Source organism: Hemibagrus wyckioides, linkage group LG20, assembly GCF_019097595.1.
Source record: "Hemibagrus wyckioides isolate EC202008001 linkage group LG20, SWU_Hwy_1.0, whole genome shotgun sequence".
Lineage (NCBI taxonomy): Eukaryota > Metazoa > Chordata > Actinopteri > Siluriformes > Bagridae > Hemibagrus > Hemibagrus wyckioides.
Genome location: NC_080729.1, coordinates 10,463,134 through 10,490,728, shown reverse-complemented (window position 1 = coordinate 10,490,728; position 27,595 = coordinate 10,463,134). Strand labels below are relative to the sequence as shown.

Here is a 27,595-nt window from a genome sequence, read left to right as displayed (position 1 = left end):
CAATGTTTACAAATATCTGTACCTCGAGGTGGCACATATGGAGTAAAACAGAGCCTTATGGAACAATAAAGGTTACTATAAAAACGTCACCATTTACATCTACAAACTGGTAACAATCAACCTTAACCAGGAGAGGGTGTTTCCTTATCTCCAACATTTTCTACTCTAGCTAGAAGAATATTCATGATCCATTGTGTCAAAAGCTGCATGAAGGTGAAGCAAGACAAGCAATGACACACAACCCTGATTGGACAGGGGTAATAGGTTATTTACCACTTTAACCAGTGCTGTCTCAGTACAGACTGACCGATTTCATCCTCGTTCTATTCAAGTCTGAACATAAATGCTGTGCTACAACCTTTCCTGAGACCTTGGGGATATAGGTAAGGTTTGAGATTTGCCTTTGGTTAGACAGCTGACACGGAAGTATGCTGATTTAGCAGTGCTAAATATTTTAGTGTGTAGCAGAATATTGACTCTAAACATTCATTTGCCTGATAGCATTCTGAGAGGTCTGATTTGCACATTCCAAATTAAGATTATTTATAAAACTATGTAAATGCAGTAAATATAAAATTGACAGCTAGCTTTGTTTGATTACGTTTTCTAGATTTAATATAAATTAAAAAAGGGGACAACAACAAATCAAAGTGCTGTCATTCCAACACTGTGCACATGATATGGACATAAATATGTTCAAATTAAAGCTAAAAGTTTCCATTTTGAGAAACCAAAAAATTGTGCAAGACAGTCCAAATATTTACAGTCCTGACTGGATACTCTGTAAAAAATGGAAAAACAGTGCATCAAAAGTACATTCTGCAGTAAACACATTAGTCTATAACTAAAATACACTATTTTTTCCTATTTCTCACTTCATCATGTAAATATTTCTATAACTACATAATTTTATTTATTTATTTAGATTTTTTTGGCAAAAGAGGAATTTATGCCATGTAGAGAACTGCAAAATGTCACAATAAATCCAAACCTCTCGTATTTCACAGCTTATGCACATTCTCAAAAAGACCACTGAATAAAGGGGAGCAGTTTATAAAAAGAATTTTATTTAGGAGCTTCATTCTATGTCCCTATGCACAATATTGATTTGAACATTCATTTAAAATAATTACAGAAGCAGAAAACGCAGTAACCAGTAAATGATACAATCTGCATGAATAGTCTGTCCGAACCTTAACAGCTACGTACAAATCTGAGACTTCAGGAGCCAAACAGATTATCAGTAGGCAATTATCAGTAGTAATCCTCTAAATCAGCCTTTTCTCCTTGATTCTGAATCTGCTGCTGCTTTCTGTAGAGATCAGCAATCTGAGAGAGAGAGAGAGAGACCAACAGATATGACCTAGCAAAACATGGCAATTTTGAACTACTGAGTATTGAATAAACACATAAAAATTTGCATTGATTATAAAATACAAATACAGTCTTGATGACAATTAACTTATTCAATTAATGTCATTAATTCATTTAATTCATTCATTCATTTAATTCATTTAAAGCAGAAGCCTGAATTTAAACTAGAACATGTTCTGTGAAATATTATAACACTATCCTATTAGACAGTGAGGTTTACACACAAGACTAAGACTTTCAATGATGCAATTTGGAAAGTGTATTGCTGAGTGTTTTGTTTTCTATGATCAGAAAATTAACATTTCATGTGATTTTTTTTTTTTTTGCAAAAGTAAGTGATACTACTAACTACATTAATTTAAAAGCATTAGTAACATTTTTTCAGGTTTTCTATTTAGTTTTGGTATACCTCATGACTGTCCACAAAGCATAAGAAAACAGAAATTGAAACAATTGTGGCATGAAGCAAACACAGGCACGGGTACACTCAAGACTCTTCGGCAAAACCTGCTAACTTGTATTTCTGTGTTCAATAACAGGGCACAGAATAAATCTGCATTTTTAGCCTGAAACATAATATCTATGTACATACTATATATACATAGTATCTATGTATTATGTAGTCCCTTTTATGTCTTCTGTAATGACATAAATGATAGGCCATCTGTAATGTTCCATTAATGTATAAAGGTCTAATGAATCAATGGAACAGTGTACTGTTTGTAAAGTCTTTCATTGACATTTTACAGTCCAAAAGAAACATTCTCTGCATTAAGTCCAAATACCAAATATGTATGTGACAGAAGTCTAAATTGTATTCCTGTGTATTTTTTTTTATTACCTGTGCTCCTGTAGTAGCATCCTCTGGTTTCTTGTCATCTCTTATGCGAAGAAATCGAGGAAAGCGCAGGGAAATCCCTTTGTCTGGGTCCACCTAGTGGACAAAAGAAGTAATTCAATTTTCACCAATAGTTAAAAACAGAAAGGATACACTTAACAGTCGTCTTTGGAAAGACGAACTCGTAATCTCGGTTCTCTTCTGGAAAAAATACGATAATTTGACAAAAGTACAGACTTTGAATTTGGACACCAAAATATGGACAAAATACTACGCTTCAACTGCAATTAAAAACACATAGATGAACCCTTATTTGTTTGCATAATATTGAATGATTATTATAACATGCTCATAAATTCTTTACACAAATACAGATCTACATGCAACAAATATTTGGCATAATCAAACAGTATATTGTGCAACCTTGACAAATCTTAGTATTCTACAATAGCAGAAGCCAAAATAAGTCCCTATAAGCAATATAATATAATCAGCCAACCATAACACTGAAAACACTGAAAGGTGACAAATAATACTCATTATTTTATTACAAAGGGACCCATCAAAGGGTGGGACATATTAGGCAGCAAATGAATAGTCAGTTCTTAAAGCTGATGTGCTGAAATCTGGGAAGGCAAAGGGATCTGAGAGAATCTGACTAAAATGGCTAAAATGTGAATGCTAGACAACTGGCTCAGAACAACTCTAAAATGGCAGGTCATGTGGGGTGTTCCTGGTAGGTACCTAAACAATATTAGGCAGGTGGTTTTAATGATATGGCTGATTGGTATATCTTCTCATACAGTTGTTGTAAGTGAAACTGACCAATCCCATTGCTGCCTTGTAAACCGGAGACAGTGACAGATCAGCACATTTAACTTCCCAGACTTGTACAGCATCCAGCCAAACATCTGGCTCTGCTGTTTGATCCACTCTGTAGTAGGGGCGGGGTTTAGGAAGGATGTGCTCCTGAGAAAAACATATTACGAGTCAGTACATTTATTATTTGTACACCAACTAATTTGCATTAATAACATATTTAATAGCAAATATGTAACTTTGAGAAGCAGCTAATTACTATTATTAGGAAAAAACAATTTCAGATTTATGTGCAAGAATAGGTTTGGTTAAACAGAAAGTGAATACTACTGCACCTTTAAGAAATTGTAATGCTGCTCCAGATCTTCATCTTTGAAGCCTGTTCCTATCTACAAAACCAAAAGTTGTTTAAGATTCCTTAAACTCACACACAAACACAGCAAGTAACAGCAATATTTATACCATTTAGACTGTCAGCTTAAAACTTGTGTAAAGTTGATTAAAGCACCCACATTAAAGTGCAAAAATTCTGAGGTTTAGGCTAAACAGTCGGAAGATAAGATCAAATATACTAGATTCATTAATTTGGTTCTAATTTGTTATAAATGCACTCGAAGACTTGACTATTATTGTGCGAACAGAATATGCTAGGGTACAATAGCCGAAAAAGTTTGAGAAGCACTGCATTAAATCAAAGTCCGGAAATTGCGAGTTCTCCTACCTTACATACAGACTGAAACTCCTCATTCTCCTCATCATAGCAGCCCAGCAGGAAACCCCCATAGCTACCAGCTCTCTTGCCCTTCCCTAGATATGCACCAATCACACACAGATCCACTGTGTCCCCCACACCTTCCAGGTAATCCTTCTTCAGCTGTACAGACAAGCAGAGCAAAGAGAAAACAAGAGAGAAGACGACGAAGTAGATGAAGTTAGACACTGGTGACTAATCTGTGATTGCCTGGGAAATCCTAATTTACACAGAATGTTTAAATTTATAAATTGCTAATAAACATTGCCTTCCAGATAGATTTTTGAGTAGCCTTATGCTTAAAGGCTGCCATAAAAGATACAATCAGGTCCATTAATATTGAGGCACTGAAAATTATAGTATTGGATTATATACATGTATGTAGTGACAATTACATACTAGTAAAAATTTCACAATTAATTATAGTATATTTCACCATGGCTTCCCATTGCTTTTTGCATTACCACACAGCAAGAGGGTAATTGTGCATCAGAAATACCTTAAGCCAGTTATGAGAGCGTTTGGCAATTTCATAAGTGGCATCTTTCTCCAGGGTCTTCACCATCAAGCCTTCACAAGAGTCTGGGCATAAAATTATACATGTCAGAACTAACAACACTTCAGATCTAGCCTCAAAAATACCTGTCAGTTCTGGATGCATTTCATAATGCATAAAACTTACATATGCAAATTGTTTACATGTTATGTCTATACTGGGCTCTGTGATCCTGATTAGTTTGCTATATGCAAAGCAAAACCGGGGAATGTCTGAAAGTCTACCAGATCCATTTATCACAGTGTGTTTTTACTATCCACTGATAAGGTCAGAGGGAAATAGCACTTGCTTCATCTCTATCTAAAGGGAAAGGAGCAGCAGCCCTTTCATTCTCTAGTCTGCCCAGCTCTCTCATTTTATTTATGTAGTCTTCCAGAGGTTTAACCTACACGTTTAGACTACAATCATTGCCCAACACCATTGTGGCCATCATCTTACAAAGGACTAATTAGTCCAGCTGGTTGCTCACATTATACAGTTGTTTTATATGGTGCTGTGTATGTAGTATGGAATTTCTTATTAATAGGACACATCAATAGAAAATTTTAAGTGTGAAAATAAGCTTTTGCTTTTATGAGCAAACAGCAAACTATTATGTTTATTTGGGTTGAAATTTTTTCTCTGATTAAAATCCACTGCAGCTGAGCTAGTAAGATCAGCATAGTCACAGACTTCTCACAATCATAGCAGTGTGTAAAGTTAGAAAAAATAATGAATAAACATTTATATTTAATGTCTTCATTTTGATGGATTTTTCATTTTCCATTCATTTTGATGGATATACTTTTTCTGAATGTTTCACTCAATAGAAGTTTCTAGTAAAAATTTGTTCTATTCACCATAACCCTTTCTGTGTGAATCCAGTGGCTCCCCCCCCCACCACCCCACACACACACACCCACCTCGTATGGATTGCTCCAGGAACTCTGCTATAGTTTCGGTGTTATCAGAGTCAAGAAAACAAGCAAAGACAAACTCTCCTTCCTTCTCCATGAAACTCTGCCTTAACAAAGCTCTGCGCTTAATAAATGGCTCCCGTACCAGAGACTGAAAAAAAGAGAGGAAAACAGAGAAATTGGATAAATAATGATACAACAGTCATAATGACTCCGTTTGATCAACAAAGTCAAAGTCGCTTTATTGTCACTTCAACCATATATAGCAGATGCAGTACACAGTGAAGTGAAACAACGTTCCTCCTAGACCAGAGGTGCTACACATAACACAGACAAAGTACAGTGACGCAGACAAACAGAGCTATGACAGAGATAAAAAAAAAAACTAATTTAAAAATTAAAATTAAACTAAAAAATTAAACTATACTTAAGGTGCAATCTTTAAGAACTAGACATACAACAGAAATGCACAGGAAGGCAAGACAAGACAAGACAGTGCAGACAAACAACATATAGGCCGACTTTGTGCAATGAACAAGACAATGTGCAAAGAACAGTGTATACAGTGATTGCTGATATTAAAGCGACATGTACACAGGATTAATATAAATATATATAAATGTAAAGTGGCATGTGTGTGCAAACAGGACAATTTAGTGTGTGTGTGACTGACTATGTCCAGCACAGTTCAGTTCTTTTTTTTTTGTGCGTGTGTGTTATGTATGTGTGTGTGTGTCCGTGTCCAGCATAGTTCAGTTCTTGGTTGTATGTGTCTGTGTGTGTGTGTGTGTGTGTGTGTGTGTGTGTGTGTGTGTGATTATTACTGTGGACGTAAAATATACAAGTGCATATGTGATATCTAAAATTCCTACAGGAGCCACACCTGATCAATTGATTAAAACAGATGGAATCAGGTATGGCTCCTGAATTTGCAGATGAGATCAGACACTTCTGATGTAGAGTATAAACCTTTTGTACAGAACACCACACACATTCTCTCACAGCAATGTGTCTACACATACTTTTCTATTCACAGACAATACTGAGCATGTTTCTCGCATTCTCACCTCTCCATTTAAGTAGAGAAGGTCAAAGGCATATACACAAACCTGCACCTTAATCTCAGATGCATCCACATCCTGAAACACAGAAATGAATATATTAAAATAAAAATCTTTCCATTCCTCACACATTCTGCCAAAGTTTGCGAGCAGTGGGAAAGACGTTTTTTTAAATCATGTTCTTTTTTTTTTTAGAATCATACCAGTGTAATTCTACACTACTAATGATTAATGTATGCCAGAACAAATGAGACAATAAATAAAATTATGGTAGAAAGTGAGGTATATGGTAGACCCTATTTCCATTGTAGATGAATGAACTATAAAGGTAAATGTTTTGACAATAAAATGCTACTTTTTTCCCCCCTTATTTTGTTTGCAGATGTTACCTTAAAAAATAAGCTGTTCTTAAAAGTTGTTTCATTTTCTTCACCTTTTACAAGTGTTAAGAGTAAATGCATGCAATATTTTAATTTTATTTAAGATACTTCCATTCATTTTATATGAGAGCACACTTAGTATTCCAGTTAGTAACCAACTCAGAACATCATTATTTGACAATTTTATTCTACTCTTCTACGTACAGTCCTCTTCAAGTAAGTCTACAGATTTTTGCTAGAGTTTAGATCTGGATTCTTACAAGGTCACACCAATTGTTTTGTTTTGTATCTGAAGGCATTTGGCACTTCACATATGATTCCCTCTATCTTAATTACAGGCCTAATCCCAGCTAAAGAGAAGCAGCCCTGATGCATAATGCAGCCACTGCTATTAATCTTTGGGGGAAAAAGCTATCTTGATTTTCCATCTTTTGGAATAATCCCCAAAAAGTTCTCACAAGTTTCTTGTGAGAAAGGGCTTCTGTCTAGCCACCCTAGTCTATGGCCTATTTCAAGCTTGAGGCTGATTGTTTTGGAAGACAGTATAAAATGATTACTGAAATATTTCAAATTATATTAATAATATGATGCTCCTGAACTGATAATAGAACCTAAATGAATAAATCAATATCAATATAAAAACATTGCTGTAAAGAGGGACCTGTTTACTTGGTCCAGCTGCCATGCTTCTAAAACAAATCTCTAGGTCAGAAACATCAATGGGTGTCACCACCATCTCACCTTCCGTTTGCGTGTGGTAAGAACTTGAAATGGCTGAATCTGTTTTTTCTCTCTGTCCCATGCAACCACCTCTGAGTCCAACACACAGCTAAGCACAGATTTCTGCTTTATCTAAGAAGTAAACATAGAAGTCAGTACATAAACTTCAGTTATGAGTAGGTATACATTCAATAATAAGGTCTAGGCATGCTCCTCCTGTAGGTCTTTGTTAATGTGTATGTGCGAGAGACAGAATGCTGGGTGAAGAGAAGGAAGTTGGAGAGATAAAAGTGGAAAAAGTAAGAACAAAAACAAAGATGAAAAACAGAACAGCTACACAGAGATGGACAGCGCATCAGATAGAAATCAGCACACCGAGTTGAATGTGTGCAGGCTCACTGATAAAGGGAGAAGCAGGACTGTGTGAGCTACTGCTATTTTATGTGAAAAAAGAGGAACAGAGAGCACAAGGGCCTTGTTTGTGTTGAAGAATTTAAGTTGTGGGCTCTTGAAAATTATTGCTTTAACAGCTGTATGCATGCATGGTTGACACCTGTGGGATCCGCGAAATGATGTCAGGGTATTTGGTGGTGTTGTCCTCTTGGTTTCGGCTAAAAATACGAACCTCACCACTCTCAAGGATGTGAATCTATCCCAAAAAAACATACAAATCCACCATATACAGACAATTTAATGGATTTCCAAAAAAATGCCCTTAGGCATTCATTATAAATAAATTGTAATGTGGTAATTGCACATGCAGTTAGACTGGAAACACTACAGCAATCATTTTTTTTTACTTGAATTGCAAGGTGCAGTTACATCTCACTACAGTATATACTCTTACAAGCACACACCTGTGCTCTCTCGCCATCATACTTGTATTCACAGGTGAAAGCAGCCTCATCAAACCTTTTCATCACTTCCCCTACTCCCTTAGTTGGATGAGCCAGCATGGGGCGCAGTGGCACACCTAGAAAACACACATGTGAGGCTACCTGGTAAAAATCCACTGGATGTCACAGTGGCTGAATTCTGGCAAACACACGCAAGTACAAATCGTGCATTTCACCAGAAACTATGTGGCTTGATAATAGCTAACATTGAAACAGGTTATAATCATTCCTACTGACATAATGTCTTAAAGACTCTTCATTTATGTTGTAAGTATGATTATAATACTATTCAAACAAAAAAAAAAAAAACAGTATGCAATGAATAAAAAAAAATTAAGCAAGCTGTTCTAGGAAAATAATCGGCAGCAAATTTATTTATTATTCAGCAATAGGTCATGCTTTGTAACCAATTATACTAAACAGAAAAATTTTAGAATGTTGCTTGTCCAATCAAATTAGTGGACTGGAACTAAATGTTGTATATCTGCACTGGGATGTTTCACAGTTTCACCACTCTCGGATAACCAGAGATTAAAATTCACTAAATTTACTTGTGAGATATATGCAAAAGAAAAACCATTTAGTTTTTACAGCTATATAGTTTTGGGGAGAAAAACACTTTGTAAAGGGTTTTCCCATGCTACAACCCATGTAGATGTATCAACCTACACAAGTCACAAAGAGCACACTAATGATGAACAGCAACATTAGATGAGATTGATTACCTGGAGTGAGTCTGCAATGATTGGGCAGTTCATCTATGCCAAACTTCAACAAGACAGGCATAATGGCATCATAATTTGGCATTTCACTAGATATAAAAAGCAAAAGGTGGTAAATTGTCATGCCAGGTTTTAGTCTAAAACTGTTTATTGCAAGGACTACGCTAGGTTTGGGCTATATTAACAAATCTGATTTGATTTAATTTGTGCAGTCACACATATAATAACAGCCGAAACACTAAGTCAATCAAAAGTACAGAATTGTTTGTCAAACTTTTAAATACTCAAGAACAGAAAGAAGAACACCCTGTTACTATGTCAGTGTTTGTTTTTTACAGATAAAGTGAGAGAATTTTTTTGGTTGTACCAGTAAGTCTGCTTAAGAATGAGTCCTTTTTCTTCAAGCCATGCTCTCCTGCTCTCTACACTCATCCCCTTTCCTGCATCAATCACAGCTGGTGGGAATTCTGAACAGACACAAACATGGTCAGAAACACAAACACAAACTCCAAACACTTAAAGTAGGGTCCATAAATTGTTGAGACAAAGTTCAGTTTTTTAAGCCTTCCCCCACCGTATCTTAACATTGACATTAAATTAACTTAAAGTGCTTTCAGTGTTAATTTAACTGTACTTGTATCCAAATTACAGCACGTCAAATATGTGCTCAGTTCTGTGTTACTCCCTAATTCACTTCATTTACATGCAAGCAGGTACAAGGTCTAGAGGTCAAGGTCTTGATTCTGAGGATGGAATTTTGGAACATGTTGACATGTTAACATCTCAAAAAGGAAATCTAAAGAGCAGTCACTGAAAGCTTTCATCAGCAGAATGATTTCTTATGTGCATAGGGTTATGTTACCTGCTCAAATGCTTCAAAATTCATTGCACGGTGCTTCACAGTGCAAATGGACAATGACCTAAAACATACCATGAAGGCAACCCTTTCTTGAAAAAGAAGTGGATTGTTCTACAATTGCCTACAAGTCAGTTATCTAAAATATATGTAAGTTTTACCTTGACCTGGTGGACTCAGACATATTGCTTGACTAAGAGCTGCTAGAACACTCTGCTCAGCCAATCCAATCCTCAATTTGCCTGCCAATGACCTGCCAACCAAATTAATATACACAGGGATAGGGTCATCATTGAACCAAATACACATTTATCACTGATATGTCAAAAACTGTTGCGTCTGATTATTTGTACCAAGCACAAAATTTAACGTGACATGGTGATTGGTCATTTTATTACCAAACTAATTTTGCTTGTGGACCAGTGAGTGTAGATATAAGGATAGATATCTGTATATATTCTCATAAATATGCAAAGTATCTATGCAAAGCAATACAGCTTGACATATTGGCATGCAAGTACTGTTAGGCTGCTGCATATTTTATTGCACAATTATAACATTGTTACACATATTAAGTACAAATGTGACACTGACCGTACAATGTATCTGGCCTCTGAGAAACGACAAGCCACAAACAGACCCTTAATTATGTCAATTTTCTTATTCATTGCCTGCAACAAAAAAGACAGATAATACAAGAATGCAATTAGAAGACAGGGGCAGGGATGGTCAGAAAACGACCCAAGGGTTTCAACAGTGGTTCCCAAATGTTTTCCACCGAGCTCCGCTATGCTAAACCTTGGTTTTAAGTGTGCACTTTACAGTCAGTCAAACAAACAAAAAAAAACCTAAATATTTTCTGTTCTTCTTTTTTTTAGTGATAATTCATTCAAGTGCACACTGATGTTAAAATAATACATGGCTGTACGCACAGAGTTTCCACTCATGTTGCCAATCTCCTTTAGCTTGTTAAACACGCCCACTGCAGTCAGATTCGCTGGTGCAAACATCATTCTCTGGTTGCTACGGGAACTCTCGGCTACCAATCCCAGGTCACCTTTTTCTTGGGCCTCAGTCTTGATTTTGTCCAGCTGACGCCCTGTCAACAACAATAAACAAAATGTAATCTCAGTGAAATTTACTTGTGTAGCTAAGTGATCATAGCAACAATAAAGGCAAAAAGACCAATTAGGTCAAAATAATGCTTTTTATCCTTTATCTAATATGTCTGTGTGGGTCTGTTCCTTCTGCTCACCAGTTGCCTGGGCAACAGCCTTCATCAGTACCGTTTCCCCTACACCTAGCTCTAGCCCCTGGTAGGCAGGACCAAGCTGATTCAGACATAGGTACACACAGCATAAGAGGTCATCTGGAATCAAACAAAACACACATGGTGGAATATTAAACAAAATATTAATATAATTTTAAACTTTTTAATATTATTCTGTGTTTTTATGTTTCCGTAAAGCTTTGAGAAAATGTCCATTGTTAAAAGTATATTTATACAAATAAAATTAAAGTGAATTAAAATAATTGACATGAAGCTTATCTGAAACAGCTTCACTTAAACTAGCCAGACAGGTGATTCGATGCTCAATGCACTCACTAACTGCTGCAAACTTCAAGCAAATGTGAGTGTAAACAGCCAGACAAGTTAGAGAAACAGCAAAATGTTAAAGACCATCTAAAAAGACAGATTTTCATCTCCCCTAGGGAAATTGTTCATTAAAACTAAATAATTAGTTTTAAAAAGGATGTGCCATGTGACACTTAAAGCTGTCTGGCAGAAAAAGAGCTGTCTGGCAGAAAAAGAGCTGTCTGGCAGAATGGTAACACTAATTAAAACTTCATAAACTTAGTACTCTATTTCCTATAAGGAAATTTATAGCAAATAAAAAAAATCTACACTTCTTTTTAAAATGACAGACTTGTGTGATGTAAAACTAAATAAATAAATAAACCAAGGTCAATTATGTCAGATCTTTGTACACATTTAATGTGATACAGCAACTAACAAAATTCAAGTGAAATAACAAATAGAAACATGGATGATCCACAAACGTTCTGTGAAAAAGGTTCTGTAGACAATTTAAAAAATTGAAAAAACAATTTTTTTGGCAAAAAGAATGCTATGCTGGAAAGGAAAAAAAGGAACTACACACAACACCAAAACCTCATTTCATTTCTAAAAACATGGTGCAAGGAGCATTATGATTTGGGGCTGCTTTGCTGCCTCAGAGCCTGGATGACCATGACCTCAACCTAAAGACAGCCTGAGTGATGCAACAACCACAATGACCAAAGTCCTGACCTTATTTCAGGTGAGATACTGTGACATTACCTGAAGACAGCTGTTCAATCAAGGCAGTCAAAAAATATACTGAAACAGTTTTGTTGGGAGGAATGGTGAAAAATTCCAAATTCAATATTGGTGACATTTTAACATATAATATATGATTGCTCATCATATAAGCAGCAAGGGGAAATGTTTGGTGGAGGTTATGGTTGCAAAAGTAGGATCTACAAGTTAATAATTTAAAGGTTTATTTACAAACCCTTTTCCCTAATTAGCTCCAAATGCAGATTTGCAACCTGGTTCAGTCCTGAAGCCCAAACACTCTAAGCTAATAAGACTCACTATAACTCCTTTTATAGCCCACATTTTGACCAAATCTGTAAAATTATATTTTAAGTTTTGCAGCTTTTAAATCAATATTCAATTATCAAGTATTTAAAAAAGGCATTATTAATCTGCAGGATGTAGGCTATTTGTGAGTAAATATATATATCGTTTTAACACTAAAAAAATCCTTTTAGGACACAAAATACATAATGTCATATTAGCTGTCCTATGTTGACAGCAATTTCTTGGACACCAAGATAGATAGTTTAGTCTGATCAGTTCAACCTGCAGAACAGGCTAAAACGGTTACGGTTCAAGCAATAGCTTGACATGGGGCAGGTTTTTCCAGACTGATTTCTTAAAATGCTTTTTATGTTAATAACACATTGTGGATTATGAAAGTTAAGATGCAAGGTTAGCCTACATATTAAAGTAAAATGGGTTGGGTGTTGAGTTTCAAAAAAGACTGCAGAATTTTTCCATTCACATCAAAATACTTGAGCACCAAAGATCAATTATTTTTAATGTTTACCCTAACCTGGTGACAGTTTATCCCTGACATTCCAAGACAGAATTACCTTTTGTCTCAAATTAAAGCTAAGCATTTGTCGAAGTTATTTGACAAAAAGAGTATGCTGAAGCAGTTCATACTAAAAACAAACTCTTAAAATGATGTCATTTCATGCTTTACGAGTTGAATCAGAATTCTCTATGGGATTCTCTATAGAATACTCAAGTCTCCCTCCATCCATCACAAAAAAAAAAGCAATCCGTTTCTTCTTCTCTGCTATTATATTTATCAAACTAATATAGAAAACAGAAAGAGCACACACGCACATATGAAACTCAACAATTCCACAAATATACATACCTGGAGAGAGTAGGATAACAGAGCGCAACAAGTTGGACAGAGTCTCAATGTTTCTCAACCTAATGGCAAGACAAACAATACACTTTACAAAAATATAATCACTATATGTGTAAAACACACAATCTCATATATAAATACACCCATAGTCTAGACCCCAAACACATGCCCACACTTTCATACAACTCTTTTTAACTCTACATACTCTTTTTTTTTTTTTTATTAACCAAAAGGTCTCACCAACAGTTTAATTCATTCAGCAGCATGCAAGTCCACCTTAAGAGAAACACTTAACCCACATTTATTGAGTTATATCCTACCTCACTTTTAAGCCACATTAGATTAAAAAAAAAAAAAAAAAAAAATCTGCCAAACTGCAGATGAAAATCAAACCTGCCCGAATCTTCCTCAATCTTCTCAAAAGTCCGAGCAACAGCAAGATATGGAACTCTGGAAAGAGATGGAGATGAAAGGAGAAAAAAGAAAGATTATATTATAGATAGACAGACAGACAAACAGATACTAACTGTACAGGACATAGTAGAAGGGAGTTACCTCTGTCTCTTCTTCCAGCAAGCATCATCAATGGGATGATAGTGTGCTTTAGAAGGATCATATTGTCTGTGGTTTGCAGGTTCACCACCCTTCTCACTGTCATATAGGAAATATAAAGACTATAATCAGAATAAGGCTTCACTATGGTTGAAATGACAAAAAAAGCTTCTTGACTTGACGGCAAGAAACAATTTGCAAAAACTTTAATATTATCACAAGAATTCCAAATTAATATGCTGGAACTGCACACTGTTTATCGAATATTTAATTAAATATTAAATATTTATAAAAATATTTATAATTAATTTCTAGTTACTTTGTATTTTGAATTTTACTCTTAATAAAGTCCTGTGAGTGCTCTTACCACACAGCATTTGCATTATTGTTATTTTTCTTGATCAGCTCCACATACTACAGTTTATTCTGATTTTTTAAGTCTTGGCTCTATGTTCTTCCTTTAATCATACCCATTCTTTCCTTTTTCATCAGAAGCAGTAGCAGCTACAGGCTTGTCACTATCGTTCTTCTGCACATCACTTTTCTCTTCAGATTTTTCCAGCTTCACTGCAGCTTTTCTGGGTGCTTCAGATGATAAATGCAACGTGTCATATTATGGAAACATAAATGCTGCAGATAAACAGATAAGTGAAGATCTTAAAAACAGCTCACCAAAGAAACTGCTGATGGCTTTTTTCTTGGCAGATCCCCCTATCTTCTCAACCTCAGCATTCTTCTCCATCACTCTTTCAGGACTGCATTTTTCCTCCTTTGTTACTTTTTTCAAGCAATTCACCTCTTGCTTCTCTCCTTCCTGTTCAGTTTCATTTTCATCACTCTGTTTTTGGTTCTGATTTTCAGCATTAGTCACATTCATTTTTTCCTCATCCTTTGCTTCAAGCAGTTCTTTCTTCACTGTATTGCTGTCACTTTGCTCCATCTCCACAGTGTCTTCATCCTTCACTGTTTTCAAGAAAAAAAGGAGACAAGCTAAAGATAAAGTATACGGGTGTCAATCAGAAAGATGTGCACAGAATAATCCTAAATGAAATATACATCCAATCTGTAGCCTGTTTATTAATTGCATTAACTAATCAATTGTGCTTTTTGATCTAGTTTCTGATTTGAGTGTTGCATAGGTCTTCAACCAACCTCATACACTAGTGAATATGCCATATAGGTCCCTTGATGAATTATGCTTAGACAGAATAGTTTATATGCATTTTAGCATAAAGTACACATCAATAGTCGCTCTCTCACTCATTCTTTCAACACATCTATTTTTTGTTGTTTTTTATCCACAAAAGAAGTAAACACATAAAAACCTACAAAAAACAGTTTGTCAGTCTCACCCATTTTTTCAAGAGATCTTTCCGTTTTTGCTCGTTTACTCTCCTGTCCTCCCTCAGTCTCTTTTCCATCCTCTTCTTTTTCTCTCTCTTCATCACTCCTGCTATCCAATTTTCTCTTAGGAAACTGCTTACGGGCTAGAAAGCAAGGGAGAGGGGAAAAAAATGAAAAGACAAAGACCAAATAAATAAATTGTTCATAGATAAAGTGAAATATGATACACAATATACAAATATAATATATATTAAAGACAAATTGGTAAATGAATGTGCAAATGATTAAAACACAGGCATCTGACTAGCTACAGAGTGGATAAATACGAACCAGTTTTGCGTTTTGGGATGCCAGAGGGTGAAGTGGAATTTGGTGTAACTGGCATTTCAGGGGAGCCAGAAATTCCCGAAACAGCAGAGGTTGTCGGGGTAACAAGGGTTTTTGGGGAGAGTGGACTGGACATGTCCTTAACAAGGCCAACCTATGAGAGAGTGCTATAGTTATACATTTTTTATATCATCAAGTTACAGCAACCATATTTTCTTATTCTGATTGTAATCACACTTTGTGAAATAAGGAATACAAGACATTCTGTACCTTCTCCTTGCCTGGTGTGGCTGTTTGCTTGGAGACATCTTCTTTTAATATCTGCTGCTCTTCATCATCACTGTCTATGATTGCTCGGCTTCGCTTACTCATCTTCACCGGTGATTCACTTTCCGGATCAATGTTCTGAGGCTTGAGGGGGCTTTTGACTGACCTGAAGTGTAGAAGAAGTAGGAGGGGTTAATGAACAATAACTCCCCATTTAATTACATGCCTATTCAATTACAACATTAAGTGTGGAAAGGACTGTTCAACACCATGTTACATAAAAGTTTCAAATAAAAATATGAAGAAATAAATCATATCCCACAAACTCAGTTAGGTTTCCATGGGGTTATTGGACAATATAGTTGAGGTCACTACTCACTCAGATTTCCCCGTAGACAGGCCATCCTTAGCCTTCAACTTTGGCTGAAAGAAGGACCTGTGAAAAAATAGTTGGGTTAAAATTCAGAGTGCATTATTAAAGCATTTAAAGACTCAAGTCATTTAGTTGGCTGGCCAACCATATATGTTTCTGGTAAAACTATGATGAAAGTCACTATGAAGTAAAACAATCTAAGATCAAGGATGAAGCTGGTGACTCATTTGGAGCTTGTTCAATTTCACAGTTTCACATGAAATCACTGTAGAAGAGATGCTGTGAACGTACAAGGCACTAATCTTTTTTTTAACCCACATGACATGTACAACTGCAGTGCTTTGGCTAATTCTAACACACCAGATATTTAGCATCATTGCTCTGGATAGCAGGATGCAAAAAGCAAATAAGCATATGGAGAAAATACAGACAATAATACAACATGCATCTGTCAATAATAAACTCTAGGCTGGTAGATAATAAAGAGCCACATTAACATTCATGCCATTTGGCAGATGCCCTTCTCCAGAGTGACTTACATTTATTTTATTTATGCAACTGAGACATTAAGGGTTAAGGGCTTTGCTCAAGGGCGCAGCAGTGGCAGACTGGTGGACCTGAGGTTCAAACTCACAACCTTCTGATCAGTAGACTTAAACACTGAGCTACCATTTCATCTGTATTTGTGGCAGACTGTTGCTGAGACATTACTTCAGAGTCTTTACCAGCTCTCTCAAGTCACAATGACGATACAGCATGTAAGCATTAATACAGGGAGTATAGCATACCCTTACCAACACAGACACATGTAAAAACTCCATGTTAAAACTGATTTACGCAAAGCAGAACCCGAACTATACCATTTTATATACGTCTTACTTTTTTCATAATATTGCCAAGTTGTAGATGGCCCACTGTGTGTTAACCAATTAAACCCAATAAAGTGCTCTGAACATTTGTATAAAGTGGGGATGAATTTAGGATTATTTTTTCAGCTATTTCAGAGTTTTTGGTGGCTCATGATGTTTAAAAACCTTAAACCAGGAGTGGGCAATTATTTTTCCAAAAGGGCCACATGAGAAATTGGAATGGTTTTAGAGGGCCAGAATATATATAATATATTTAATATATACTTATTGCTTATAATATTTAAGTAAGTTCTAATATACATGATATCCCACTATAAGAAACAGTAAATGAAACATTACAGTGAGAAAATGTGGAAGATATATATATATATATATATATATATAAATATAAATGAATAGTGACAAAAACAGTTTAGAAAATTTCAACTTTTGCAATGTTTAAAAAACTACAGTGAACAGTGAACCAAATATGTCACACAGACAATCAAACATTAATAAGGAAAAACAATAGTGCCCTTCAAAATAAAAGCCATGTAATTGTATTGTGTGTACCTATCACAAATTAACAGGTGTCGCAGAAACATCTTTACTACGAACTCATGCAAAATGCCCAGGTCTGCCTTAAACAGTGATATGAACATAGCATTTGATGCTATTATATGTATTATAATAATACATAAATATAAAATTTCATTTTAAGAATGAAAAGGATTTTGTGCCAGGCTGGAGATCAGTGTTAAATCCACATTTTTAGGCAGATTCCTTCCTTCAGACTGTTGTGAGATTTTGGTTACCCAATTTGTTTAATTTGTATTTATCACTAATAAGAAAGCAAGTAAAATACATTTGTACTCTACTTTGTCAATTCAGTATGGTCTGCCCCTGTACATTTACTTTAAATCAATAAAGCCCTGTACAGATGCAGTGTGGTCTGAAATCTGAAATCATGTGGAACAGTGACTCCGGATAAAAGAGAGAATTCACACTGAAGCTCAAGCCGCCCTGAACAAGCCGAACACTCTGAACGCCATGAACAAGCCTGAACACTGAACACACTGAACACACTGAACAAGCCTGAACAACATGAACACACTGAACAACATGAACACACTGAACAAGCCTGAACACACTGAACAACATGAACACACTGAACAACATGAACACACTGAACAAGCCTGAACACACTGAACAAGCCTGAACAACATGAACACACTGAACAAGCCTGAACAACATGAACACACTGAACAACATGAACACACTGAACAAGCCTGAACACACTGAACAAGCCTGAACAACATGAACACACTGAACAAGCCTGAACAACATGAACACACTGAACAAGCCTGAACAACATGAACACACTGAACAAGCCTGAACAACATGAACACACTGAACAACATGAACACACTGAACAACATGAACACACTGAACAAGCCTGAACAACATGAACACACTGAACAAGCCTGAACACACTGAACAAGCCTGAACAACATGAACACACTGAACAAGCCTGAACACACTGAACAAGCCTGAACACACTGAACAACATGAACACACTGAACAACATGAACACACTGAACAAGCCTGAACACACTGAACAAGCCTGAACAACATGAACACACTGAACAACATGAACACACTGAACAACATGAACACACTGAACAAGCCTGAACACACTGAACACACTGAACAACATGAACACACTGAACAACATGAACACACTGAACAACATGAACACACTGAACAAGCCTGAACAACATGAACACACTGAACAAGCCTGAACAACATGAACACACTGAACAAGCCTGAACAACATGAACACACTGAACAAGCCTGAACACACTGAACAACATGAACACACTGAACAACATGAACACACTGAACAAGCCTGAACACACTGAACAAGCCTGAACAACATGAACACACTGAACAACATGAACACACTGAACAAGCCTGAACACACTGAACAAGCCTGAACAACATGAACACACTGAACAACATGAACACACTGAACAAGCCTGAACAACATGAACACACTGAACAAGCCTGAACAACATGAACACACTGAACAACATGAACACACTGAACAACATGAACACACTGAACAACATGAACACACTGAACAAGCCTGAACACACTGAACACACTGAACAACATGAACACACTGAACAAGCCTGAACACACTGAACACACTGAACAACATGAACACACTGAACAAGCCTGAACACACTGAACACACTGAACAAGCCTGAACACACTGAACACACTGAACACACTGAACAACATGAACACACTGAACAACATGAACACACTGAACAAGCCTGAACACACTGAACACACTGAACACACTGAACACCATGAACAAGCCTGAACACACTGAACAAGCCTGAACACACTGAACAAGCCTGAACACCATGAACAAGCCTGAACACACTGAACACCATGAACAAGCCTGAACACACTGAACACACTGAACAAACCTGAACACACTGAACAAGCCTGAACACACTGAACAAGCCTGAACAAGCCTGAACACACTGAACAAGCCTGAACACCATGATCAAGCCTGAACACACTGAACAAGCCTGAACACACTGAACAAGCCTGAACACCATGATCAAGCCTGAACACACTGAACAAGCCTGAACACCATGAACAAGCCTGAACACCATGAACAAGCCTGAACACACTGAACACCATGAACAAGCCTGAACACACTGAACAAGCCTGAACACACTGAACAAGCCTGAACACACTGAACACCATGAACAAGCCTGAACACACTGAACACCATGAACAAGCCTGAACACCATGATCAAGCCTGAACACACTGAACAAGCCTGAACACACTGAACAAGCCTGAACACCATGATCAAGCCTGAACACACTGAACAAGCCTGAACACACTGAACAAGCCTGAACACCATGAACAAGCCTGAACACACTGAACACCATGAACACACTGAACACCATGAACAAGCCTGAACACACTGAACACACTGAACAAGCCTGAACACACTGAACAAGCCTGAACACCATGAACAAGCCTGAACACACTGAACACCATGAACACACTGAACACACTGAACACCATGAACAAGCCTGAACACACTGAACACACTGAACAAGCCTGAACACACTGAACACCATGATCAAGCCTGAACACACTGAACAAGCCTGAACACACTGAACAAGCCTGAACACCATGAACAAGCCTGAACACACTGAACACCATGAACACACTGAACACCATGAACAAGCCTGAACACACTGAACAAGCCTGAACACACTGAACACCATGAACAAGCCTGAACACACTGAACAAGCCTGAACACACTGAACAAGCCTGAACACACTGAACAAGCCTGAACACACTGAACACACTGAACACCATGAACAAGCCTGAACACCATGAACAACACTGAACACCATGAACAAGCCTGAACACCATGAACACCATGATCAAGCCTGAACACACTGAACAAGCCTGAACACACTGAACAAGCCTGAACACACTGAACAAGCCTGAACACCATGATCAAGCCTGAACACACTGAACACCATGAACAAGCCTGAACACACTGAACACACTGAACACCATGATCAAGCCTGAACACACTGAACAAGCCTGAACACACTGAACAAGCCTGAACACACTGAACAAGCCTGAACACCATGATCAAGCCTGAACACACTGAACACCATGAACAAGCCTGAACACACTGAACAAGCCTGAACACACTGAACAAGCCTGAACACACTGAACAAGCCTGAACAAGCCTGAACACCATGAACAAGCCTGAACACACTGAACACCATGAACAAGCCTGAACACACTGAACACACTGAACAAGCCTGAACACACTGAACAAGCCTGAACACACTGAACACCATGAACAAGCCTGAACACACTGAACAAGCCTGAACACACTGAACACCATGAACAAGCCTGAACACACTGAACAAGCCTGAACACCATGATCAAGCCTGAACACACTGAACAAGCCTGAACACACTGAACAAGCCTGAACACACTGAACAAGCCTGAACACACTGAACAAGCCTGAACACACTGAACACCATGAACACCATGAACAAGCCTGAACACACTGAACACCATGAACACACTGAACACCATGAACAAGCCTGAACACACTGAACAAGCCTGAACACACTGAACACACTGAACAAGCCTGAACACACTGAACACCATGAACAAGCCTGAACACACTGAACAAGCCTGAACACACTGAACACCATGATCAAGCCTGAACACACTGAACACCATGAACAAGCCTGAACACACTGAACAAGCCTGAACACACTGAACAAGCCTGAACACACTGAACACCATGAACAAGCCTGAACACACTGAACACCATGAACAAGCCTGAACACACTGAACAAGCCTGAACACACTGAACAAGCCTGAACACACTGAACAAGCCTGAACAAGCCTGAACACCATGAACAAGCCTGAACACACTGAACACCATGAACAAGCCTGAACACACTGAACACACTGAACAAGCCTGAACACACTGAACAAGCCTGAACACACTGAACACCATGAACAAGCCTGAACACACTGAACAAGCCTGAACACACTGAACAAGCCTGAACACACTGAACAAGCCTGAACACCATGATCAAGCCTGAACACACTGAACAAGCCTGAACACACTGAACAAGCCTGAACACACTGAACAAGCCTGAACACCATGATCAAGCCTTTTAAACGATTAGGCTTGTTTTGATTATTTAACAGGGACATACATTACATTACATTACATTACATACATAACATACGTTAGCTGAGTATTTTACTAGCCTTCTAACTAGTTAGCTAGCTTTTAATAATATTTGGTATGGGAGTAAATCTACACTAGACAGTTAATGAACAGATTAACGCTGAGTATCGGATATAAAAGAAATGCAGCTGTTCACAATGACTCTAAACTTATCGCTACTAGTGACGTTATATCGAGCGTTCAAAGTATACTCTTGTCATAAGTGAAGGGAAAATGAAAGTTTAACACACTTACGATATACTCCGCTGCATGTTTACTGCCAAATAAAATCCTCTCGGAATATTAGACTCTCAGTAATTTTCAGTAAGCGTCATTAGCGGAAGCGGATGAATGCGCGCGCTCAAAGATGAACAATTCGGCGCCAAAGTGACGTCACATGCGTCTGCGCGCGTATTACAGTAGAGATGAAGATCTCCGCCTGCTGGTCTGGGGGAGAGAAAGCCACAGCTACATCCTTTTAACATCAAAATAACACTGTCTAGTCTGTCTCATTGCAATAGGACTTGTTAATGGGTATTAAGAGATATATTAAGCAGCAAGTGATCGGTTAAGCATAAGATAAGCTTTTTTGTTCAGAAGGAAATTTGTATCGGACACATACAATACGATATCTGCTGTTTTATACAAGTAACATACTACATACATATAGTGCATACAGTGACCCGGTCACTGCCCTACTCACAATATACAGTGAACAACTAAATTGCACCCTATTTATTGTGCAACACACCTTTAATCATCATAGTCATATATAATTACAGACACCAGTCAGTTGTTGACATTGATGAAAATGGGCAAAGGTAAGGATCTGAGCGACTTTTACAAATACAGCCTTTGTGACAGCTGGATGACTCTGAGTCAGAGCATCTCCAAAACAGCAGGTCTTGTGGGTTCTGGACATTTTCTGCACACAGACACTACCTGTATATCTATATTTATATATACATTTTTATATTTTGCCATATACATTCAAGTCAAAATGTATTTAACTACATGACATAATGTGTATGGTTATGTATGTGACAAATAAAATTAGAATTTGAAAGTGCTTAAAATGGGCATGAACATCAGAACTGGACCATGGAGCAATGGAGGAACTGATATGATAAATGATGTTTTCTTTTACACCATGTGAATGGCTGGCTGCCAGACAGTGTGATGGTCTGCTGAAAAGCCTGTCCTGGCATTCATGTGGATGCTGCTTTGTCACGTACCACTTACCTAAACTCAGTTGAAGACAAAGTATGGACACCCCCAACTCCCCACCATAATTTTTTTTTTCTTCAAAAACAGCATCAGAGTTCAATCTTGGTGACTTTAGAAGTAGTATTTGTTTATTTGTTGGCTTTGTTTAATCATATTATTTATTAGATCAGATCATTTCATTAGTTCATTTTAATTCTTTTACTACAAAGAGCTGTGCTCAGATATTGTTTTATTACCATGGTCATTTTTAAACATACTAAAAACAACTAAATAACCAACTAAATTTGTAACACTATGTAACACGATTTTTGTGTGACATTTTCCAATTACTCTTGATGGAAAATGATAAAAAAAAAAAAATAGCCATTAAGCCCCTTGAAGATTGGGTTTGGGCTTTTAAGAGAATGAAAACCTCAAAATTAGCCCATTTTACTAAAAAAAAAACTGCCCAAAACTAACCCAAACTTTCATGGCTAAGATGGGTTTTTTCTCTTTATTTGTGTTACAAAGAATGGGGAAATTATTATTTCCAAAGAACAAGAAAATAGTAAAAAAAATTGTTACATAGTGTAATTAAATCACATAAATTGTGGCAGAATGCCAAATTAGAAGATATAAGCAAGTACTCTTGTAACAATTGACAAGCTAACACTATCAATCAAATCTGTGATATTCAACTACAAACAAAGGCACATTCTATTCATTAATACAGTGATAAATGTTAGCCTGGTAAATGTTAGCCCAGTCCCAATCAGCAGGTGGCTATCTTCAGTCTTCATCCTGAGGTCAAGGTTACCACAGAAGTGACAACAGAGAATGACATCATGGCGGATCGTACATGGGCCAGTACATATACATGACACGAGTGAATAGATTTGGAGGACAATGAGGTGTGTTTCGAGCATATGAACGCTTACATGTCTAGTGAACTCTTGCTAGAGGTTGATATCAAAGGTATGAGAGAATTGTTGGCCTTAAAGAGACTGAAGCATTAGCTAAAGCATTAGCATTCATTAGCTAAAGCAGATGCACACTGTGGTATGCACATTTGAAATTGACACACATAGTTGTGAACAAAGAGGACAGATAATAAAACATTTCAGACTGAAGCATGGTAGATATGCAAGGTGTGAGCCATTCCCCTGTCCACATCAGAAATGTTTGTGCAAGTTCAGATCCTTTGGTAGTCTTGAAACTCACTTGTCCTGGTTTCATTCAGCTTCAAGATTCAAGTTTCTTTGTCATTGGAATGTGAACTCGTCAAACCATACCAAGAAACAGAGTATTCGTTTATGGGCTGCACTTCTGAGAATGGTGTGTATTCAACTTTCAATGCACATTAAAGTAATAAGCACAGAGAAAACAATTGAAGGATGTTTAAATCAGAGTTAATAGTTCATACTGGGACAGAAAATTAAAGTAGTGGCAGTTCTATTCCTCAAGACAAGATGGTTCCTGCTGAAAAATACTTAGATAATCTTGCTGAAGAAACATCTGAAGCAAATTCTCAGAATGTAAGATGTAAAATCAAAAATAAATACACATACATATACAAGAAAAGTCTTTCCAGGAAGTCAATCAGCAGGAGTTCTACCAGCCACTTTAGTACAGCAAAGTGAAAGCTGTGTAATACAGACATTGAATCAGTTGAAGTGGTTGAGGCTGTGACAGAAAGCAATATTATCACAGCATGCTGTGGCAAAGATAGATTTGTCTTGCAACAATGTAGAGAAGAGCATCATATGTTTGCATGCATTTCCACTGGTAACGACATTCAAATATGTAGAGAAGAAATGCAAAAAAAAACAGTTGCATATGTTCCTGTATTGCAGATGCTTCGTAAATTGCTAAGCAAGCAAGACATTTTAGAGAAGGCACAGACAGCTCATGTCCCAACTGTGTACAATACTTGCGGAGATGGCAGTTGTTTCAGAAGAAATGATCTTTTATTTACTGATGACTTTACAATTGCTTTAAGCCTGTACACTGATGAGCTGAAATCACTAACTCATTGGGAACATCAGAAAGGAAGCATAAAATGTGTGTGGTATATTGGGATATTGCCAACATATTGGAAAAGTGAAGATTAACACTTAAATTGATTCAGCTTGCATTTTGTGCAACACAACAACAGTTAAAGAGTGTGGCTAAGACAAAGTACTGTATCCACGTATATGCGATTTAGTGTCTCTTGGTACAAGTGTCAAAGAAACTGTTCTGTTGGTCCCTGCTGATAACTTGGGTGCTCAAGCTTGCCAGATTATGAAAGCTTCTCTGTGGACAAATTCTGCAGATTTTGCCTTGCACCAAGACATACGACTGAATCAGTATACATTCCTAAGTACAAAGTGTCAGAGCATAGAGAGCTTCTTCAGTGGTTCCATTAGTTCCATTACATTCCATTAGTGGTTCCTTCTTCAGTGCTTCCATCGGGCCTGCATGGTAATATCATATTTCTATTATAACTGGCCTGCCAGTACATAAAACACACACACCACTAATACAACAAACTCCAGAATGCATTGCAACAGCTAGCATGCTGGCACCTCTGCAATGCTTATCAGAGGTCAGCGGTCACCCACATTTGACTACTGCATACTTGCATTAACAGTAAACCTGTCTGTCTTGTTTGTCCATACAAAAAGCATATGTCCAGACAAAAAGCAGGCATTTTTAATGTAAGCCTAAGCAGAAATACTGTTGTCAATTGTGTATGTGAGCTTTCCACTGATTTATAATAGAGAAGTGTGAACACCATTGATACTGCACACCGGTCAATCTTCTTCCATGGAGTGGACTCTAATTTAAGTTTTACACAGGAACTTTTGGGAATGTAATCAGTGCATGGTACAACCACCGAAAAAGACAGATTTGAAGAAGTATCTAAATGTGTAAATGAAATGAAACTGCCCTGGGATAAACTGATGACAACTTTGAGTTCTTGTAAATGTCTATAGTTCTAATAGCTATACAGCTATTAGAGTCCTTTTAAGGTCTCAGAATAAATCTTCATTTAATATTTGCACTGGATGGGGTTTGGTTTTCCTTTCAGAAAATTTGCATTTGTGTATATAAAACTTGCCATGTACAATTATAACGTTTAAATATGAATACATAAAAACATGACTTCTCTCTATTTCATTTTTACCAAAAATAACATCTCTTTTTTGTATGTTAATTTTACTCTCAAATAATATATTAAAACAATCTGTTCAAAATAAGATAACACAAATACATAAAAAATGTCAATTAAAAAATATTATATATAATACAAACAGTGAAGATGATTGACCTGATTTTTAATCAAACAAAAAACGACAACTCAAAGTAACAGAAAGGGTCTCAAATTTATTTCGTAGAATGTTAAAGGATTAAATCATCTGGTTAAAAGAAGCAAGACATTATCACATCTGAAATCTCTCTCCTCAGACATAATCTTTCTGCAGGAAACCCATCTCAAAGTGGACTCCAAGGACAAACTAAAGGGTAGTTGGATAGGACAGATCTATCAGTCTAATTTCTCAGTTTTCTAATTTCTAATTTCAGCAAGCGTTAACAACTGGATTACCACCAACTTTCTCTGAGGCTGTTATCACGGTAATCCCTAAAAAAGGTAAAGATCCTGAAGAAGTTGAGGCATACAGGCCTATTTCCCTTCTTAATGTCGATCAAAAAGTATTATCTAAGACACTTCCTAATAGACTTTGTAAATTAATTAATAAATTGGTTAACACAGATCAGAATGGATTCATTCCAGAAAGAAGCACTATGCACAATATTAGACGACTATTTAATATAATTTATCAACCTAAAGCAACCCAAGACAATTTAATTGTAATCTCACTGGATGCCGAAAAGGCGTTCGACCGAGTGGAGTGGCGTTATTTGTTTGCTGTCCTTGAGAAATTGGATATGGGAGATGAGTTTATAACTTGGGTTAAAATTTTATACAGTAGTCCATCAGCACAGGTTTTGACAAATAGAACAATTTCAGACTCTTTCTGTCTTCAAAGAGGAACCAGACAGGGGTGTCCCCTCTCACCACCGTTGTTTGCATTAACTGTAGAGCCCCTTGCAGAAACCATTCGAGCTAACTCTTGCATTCATGGCTTTAATACTCCAAACAGCATTAATAAAATATCACTGTATGCGGACGATGTTTTGCTTTATATTACTCAACTGCAGGTGAGTATTCCTGCTGTACTTGAGACTATCTCTACCTTTGGGAAATTTTCTGGCTTTAAAGTTAATTTTGAAAAAAGTGAACTCATGCCTATTGGTTTGAAGGATTTGTCCATGATACATTCTTCCTCATTTAAAGTTTCCAGAGAAAAAATTGTATACTTGGGAATTCTGGTTACTTATAAATATTCTCTGCTTTTTAAAGCTAATTTCAACCCCTATTGTCTAAGTTACAAAACTGCGTACCCTATTGGAGGACTCTCCCTATTTCTCTAATTGGCAGAATAAATGCAATAAAAATGAT

The 27,595-nt window shown here is 37.0% G+C and overlaps 1 protein-coding gene across 1 annotated transcript; it reads right to left on the bottom strand.

Moving 5' to 3' along the window:
* Positions 1–1,047: 1,047 nt before the first annotated feature.
* lig1 (ligase I, DNA, ATP-dependent) lies at positions 1,048–22,263 on the bottom strand. Its single transcript, XM_058419117.1, has 27 exons — positions 22,138–22,263; positions 16,230–16,286; positions 15,854–16,016; positions 15,587–15,737; positions 15,265–15,399; positions 14,585–14,875; positions 14,383–14,497; positions 13,916–14,011; positions 13,754–13,810; positions 13,364–13,422; positions 11,125–11,238; positions 10,802–10,968; positions 10,464–10,540; positions 10,031–10,122; positions 9,381–9,480; positions 9,017–9,102; positions 8,253–8,368; positions 7,949–8,044; positions 7,417–7,527; positions 6,302–6,373; positions 5,241–5,385; positions 4,282–4,364; positions 3,753–3,905; positions 3,367–3,420; positions 3,038–3,181; positions 2,216–2,308; positions 1,048–1,329 (listed from the first exon to the last, which is right to left on the bottom strand). The coding sequence occupies exons 1-27, from the start codon at positions 22,152–22,154 to the stop codon at positions 1,255–1,257; spliced, it is 2,919 nt and encodes a 972-aa protein (XP_058275100.1). The 5' UTR covers positions 22,155–22,263; the 3' UTR covers positions 1,048–1,254.
* Positions 22,264–27,595: the final 5,332 nt, after the last annotated feature.

Excerpts from the sequence above, each read along its gene's own strand:
- lig1 (XM_058419117.1), bottom strand. Across the intron at positions 7,528-7,948 it reads TCATTTCGCGGATCCCACAG|ATAAAGCAGAAATCTGTGCT; the intron begins GTGTCAACCATG and ends TTTACTTCTTAG. Across the intron at positions 1,330-2,215 it reads ATGCTACTACAGGAGCACAG|ATTGCTGATCTCTACAGAAA; the intron begins GTAATAAAAAAA and ends TCTCTCTCTCAG.